This window comes from Austrofundulus limnaeus, unplaced genomic scaffold (assembly GCF_001266775.1).
Source record: "Austrofundulus limnaeus strain Quisiro unplaced genomic scaffold, Austrofundulus_limnaeus-1.0 Scaffold860, whole genome shotgun sequence".
Lineage (NCBI taxonomy): Eukaryota > Metazoa > Chordata > Actinopteri > Cyprinodontiformes > Rivulidae > Austrofundulus > Austrofundulus limnaeus.
In genome coordinates, this window is record NW_013953262.1 from 32,231 (window position 1) to 37,323 (window position 5,093).

General features: G+C 43.7%; 1 protein-coding gene across 3 annotated transcripts in view; it reads right to left on the reverse strand.

The window, feature by feature from the left end:
* si:ch73-234b20.5 (vesicle-associated membrane protein 8) overlaps window positions 1-4,533 on the reverse strand; it is a 15,239-nt gene extending 10,706 nt beyond the window's left edge. Inside the window, exon 1 of one of the 3 annotated variants that reach the window (XM_014029157.1) lies at window positions 4,467-4,533. In XM_014029157.1, coding sequence (XP_013884611.1) covers window positions 4,467-4,469 — 3 coding nt within the window. In that variant the 5' untranslated portion in view covers window positions 4,470-4,533. Of the gene's footprint in view, window positions 1-4,059; window positions 4,271-4,299; window positions 4,322-4,466 lie in introns of those variants that run through there. The other 2 variants (XM_014029154.1, XM_014029156.1) reach the window with 2 other exon arrangements.
* Window positions 4,534-5,093: the final 560 nt, after the last annotated feature.

The following is a 5,093-nucleotide window of genomic DNA, read 5'->3' on the forward strand; positions in this document are numbered from 1 at the left end:
GTCAGGGAGGAGGAGTCTGTGGGTCAGGGAGGGTCTGTGGGTCAGGGAGGGTCTGTGGGTCAGGGAGGGTCTGTGGGTCAGGGAGGGTCTGTGGGTCAGGGAGGGGTCTGTGGGTCAGGGAGGGTCTGAGGGTCAGGGAGGGTCTGTGGGTCAGGGAGGGGTCTGTGGGTCAGGGAGGGTCTGAGGGTCAGGGAGGGTCTGTGGGTCAGGGAGGGTCTGAGGGTCAGGGGGGGGTCTGTGGGTCAGGGAGGGTCTGTGGGTCAGGGAGGGTCTGTGGGTCAAGGAGGGGTCTGTGGGTCAGGGGGGGGTCTGTGGGTCAGGGAGGGTCTGTGGGTCAGGGAGGGTCTGTGGGTCAAGGAGGGGTCTGTGGGTCAGGGGGGGGTCTGTGGGTCAGGGTGGGGTCTGTGGGTCAGGACGCTCAGCGTCTACAGAGCTCATTAGTGATGCGAAGACTGCACCTGAACGAGACGAGTCATTGGATAAATGTTGGGTTTTGTCCCGCCCATCGGACGTTCAGCGTCTCTGGGGGTCTATGGAGCAGGGGGCTGGCCCTGACGCTCAGCTTCTGCATGATGATTGGATGATCTGTCTGAGCCTGAATCCCTTTTTGATTGACAGCGAAATAAGCGAATCAGAGATCTTTTGATGTAAACATTCATTGGAGCAGTTTTTAGTTTCGTTTCCGTTCTGAGGTGAACCAGAGGCTTTATTAATTCTTTTAGCATCATTTTTTTGTTAAAAACGACTAGCGACAAATCAAGCTTCTATTTCTGATTAATTTTTTTGTAGCTGCTTGTGTTTGGAGACGGACTTCTATCACTCTTTTTGACTTCTGTCCAGCAGGTGCTGCTGAGCCCCTCCACCATCATAAACTGGGTTAGACATAACCATTGTTTAGTTTGTCTGAGACAACCTATTTTCATTTCAGACAACCAGATCCTGTCTCCTGGTTGTCTGGTGGACAACCAAGAAAAAAAGACCTTGATTAAAGTTCTCTGCTGTGGGTGTCTATTTGTAAAAATGAAAGGGAGAAAAAACTTGGTAAAACCGAACAGAACACTAAACTGTAACTTTTAATAAGGTCATGTACACAGTATACTCCTATTTAAGTGAAAATGTTTGACCTAAGAGCAGAAAGAAGCTTATGAATGTTGAACTCTATTTCAAAAGAAGAGAATGAGGAAGTTTTATTCACACAGATCCTGTTAACCTGCTGACTGAGAACAATTATATATAATAAACTTTGTCTACAGAACAATATACTTGTTAAATTACATTTTTCTCGAGATTCTTTTGGACAACCAAAATGTTTTGCAGACAACCAGGTTTTGTCAACAGGTTGTCTGCTGGACAACCTGAAAAATTATCCTTATGTCTACCTCTGATAAAGCACTCACAGACGGACACACTTCACTCTAGCCTCGCGCCAGTCTCAGCTAGAGAACTAGCTACTGTAGGTAGCAAACTGCACATAATGGCAGAAAGTTTGAATGTTGTGGACCGGATTTTGGCGAAGCCATTTGATACAGTCCTCCTTACGAAGAAAAACCTAGAAACAGCAGGGCTGATCAACTCCTCAGATTAATTTGGTGCAGAAGGTGGGGAAACATAACAGGTCTTTTCAGCTGTCCTGGTTTGACAAAGTGAGCTGGCTGACTGGAAGTTCTGTAAAATGATCTGTAACAGGGTCACAGATTATTTTCTTGAAAAGGAACGGAGGGTAGAATTTAGGTATAAATAAACAGACACATTTTATGATGTAGGCCGAAATTGAGCTTCCTCTTCTTGAAAGACCAACATCCGCCACTGGTGTATGTATGGGTCAGAGCTGGTGAGAGGGACTGCACATTTTCACACCAAGTTTGAGTTTTAGAAAAGGTAATTGGACTGTACTTGTATAGCACCTTTCTATCCAACCAGGATACTCAAAGGAACCTTTGTGTGAAAAGTGGCGTGCGCAAGTTTCTGGGCTCGTTTTGTGCGTACGCAAGCTTTATAAATCCAACCTCTGGTCCTTTATAGAGGAAGGTCTGCACTGACTGGTAGAGCTGGAGTTGAATGGTCCAACCCAGACGTCCAGCAAGAGAGGCCAGCCAATCTCAGAGATGTCACTGTACAGCTGTGCCAGCCAATCACTGACCTGCAACAGCACATTAAAAACAAACATGGCCTCAGGCCTGAACACCAATCTTACCATCCAAAATCAGCCTGCTTTTTTCCCCCAGTTTAAGAATATGTTTGTGGGCTGTTCCTAACCCAGATTAAAGATAAAGGGTAGAATGCCCCTCCGGGTCGAGGGGAGAGTCTTTGCCTCAAGTGGAGGAGTTTAAGTTTCTGAGTGTCTTGTTCATGAGTGATGGTAGGATGGAGTGGGAGATGGATTGATGAATTGGGGCCTCGTCCTCAGTAATGAGGGAGTTGATTCGGTCAGTCGTGGTGAATAAAGAGCTGAGTCGAAAGACAAAGCTCTTTATTTACTGGTCTGTTTTCGTTCCAACCTTCACCTATGGTCAGGAGGCATGGATCATGACCGAAAGAACAAGATCCCGGATACAAGATGTCAAAATGAGCTTCCTCCTTAGGGTGGCCGGACTCAGCCTTAGAGATAGGGTGAGGAGCTCTGTCATCCGGGGGGAGCTTGGAGTAGAGCCGCTGCTCCTCCACATCGAAAGTAGTCAGTTGAGGTAGTTCGTCTGATTAGGATGCCTCCCTTTAGAGGTGTTCCAGACAAATCCCACTGGTAGGAGGCCCCGGGGAAGACCCAGGACACGCTGGAGGGATCATGTCTCCTCTCTGGCCTAACGCCTTGGGGTCCCCCAGGATGAGCTAGAAAGTGTCACTAGGGAGAGGGATGTCTGGGTTTTTCTCCTGGACCTGTTGCCTCTGTGACCCGACTACAGCTAAGCGGAAGAAGATGGAGATTAAATATATATCCTCATATATAGCACAAATGAATGATCTAAAAGGTTAATAATGTGGGAAGGAGAGATCTTATTTCTCTGCACCTGTTTCCACTCAAGACATCAACTTGGATGCAGATATTTGGGTAACACTTTACAATAAGGTACACAAAATTTGATTAACTACTAGGAAACGCCTTTGGAACTAATCATGTGAGGTAAATGAGGTCATTGGTACAGAAATGTGATGAGGCCTGTGTTTCAGTCAAGAGATTGTTTTTGTGTAGATTTGTAGCGTCTCCCACTTCCTTATCAGGACATGGTATGTGGGCCTCCAAAGTTCACCCGTCAAAAACATCTGAGTAAAAACATGCTTGGGTGTCTTAGTTTACATCCTAGGAGCTCATCTACAGAAGGAAATGGTTTTGTTTAAGCCCATCCCAGTATGATGTAGACCAAGGTTTCATAAAAAGGAAATAGCTCCAGAGTTTGGGGCTCTCTCCCTGATTGGCCTTCGAGGGTGCGTGATTGAGTATAAGGCAATTATGTGAAATAAAATGATTCACTGTTTCATTTAACTAAGCCTGTCAGAGTCATCTTTCTCCATGTCGAACCACAGCGACTGGAACTCCCAGGAGAAGACCATCATTCAGTCAATCTCAGAGACACTGCACATGTTCTAATGGGTAGTTAAAACAGAGCAGATTGGCATTGTTTACAACTCCTTCTGTTTGCTGATGGTCCCAGTTGAAATCCAGAGAAATCCTTGTCTATAGGAGAAATCCCAAATGGACCAGTGAATTGAACAGGACTGTGTAGGAAGGCAAGTGCCAGGCTATATAAATAGCTGTTTCCTTATGTTCACAAAGCTGAAATAATAAAATAAAAAAATATTCAAAGCCGTTAAACGCATTTCCTTGTGGACAGGGTCTTGATGAAAACTGAAAGTATCACAGCTCCTCTCACATCACTTCTAATGTCCTAATTTGACTTCCTAGAAAGAGAACTATCAAAACTTATAAAGTGTGAGACAGCTATGAAATCACATGATGTACATGTTACATTTAATTAATGTCAAAATGTTTGGTAATGTCAAAAGAACAGGAACAAAAACCCACTCTAAGCAAAACTTCAGTGTAAAAGAAAGATCATCACTTACCATCGCAGCCCCAAGAAACAAAACTCAGCAGGAAATCAAACCAAATCCTTTATAAAAGACCAGCCAACAGATAGTTCGATAAACAAACACAAAGTCCAGTGCTTTTTGCCACTGAATGAGTAACACAGCAAGAGCTGAACAAACGCCTGGTAAAGGTTGAGCTTCTAAAAAGTTACTCATTAACAACCAGCTGCCTCAATCAAACTCTCACTGGCATTATAGAGAAAAAAACAGATATACTTTCAACATAGTCAAGCTGTTCTTTCACTTCCTGCTTTTCAGAAAAAAGGCTTCTACTCGGTTATAACTAAAGAGACACACCTATCCATACAAATACCCTAGATAAGTTATCTAAAAAAGAAAAAGAACAGTTTAGTTCAGCTGTTAGTTCGGTGTATTGTACATACCATCAGCTGTCAGGGAGGATCCAGGCTCAACTGATACGACCGGCCAAAGGGCTGCGTGCTTTTAACACCAGGATATTTGCAAGTCAATAAAGGGCTGAACTCACTTGCTTCACTTCATTTCCTCATCCTGTGCAACTTGTTGTTTCAGCAGTACAATGAACACAGACCCACACTACATGTAGTCTACTTCATTCACACTGCTTTTAATAAATTATTAAACAGAAACATGGTATTTTTAAATACGCACAGTAAACATAAAAAAATTATACTGTAATTATAGAAAGTTACGTGTCATGGACTAAAAATATGCTTAAAGAGATCCCCGATTAGTTGTAACATTTGACTTTATATGATCAACAAATACTTTAACTGTAAAATAAAGACTGTAAAAATACTGTAGGATGTTCCGTTTTTACAATTTTTGAACTAAAAGTTTAAAAATATATACCACAGACGAGGCCATTTTATTTCCACACAAAGCATTCTGGGTAAATGATGACGTGGATAGGTCCTCGGTGCGAGGCTGCTAGCGAGCTATATCCACCCTGAAGGTTAATCCATCCATCCATCCATCCATCCATCCATCCATCCATCCATCCATCCATCCATCCATCCATCCATCCATCC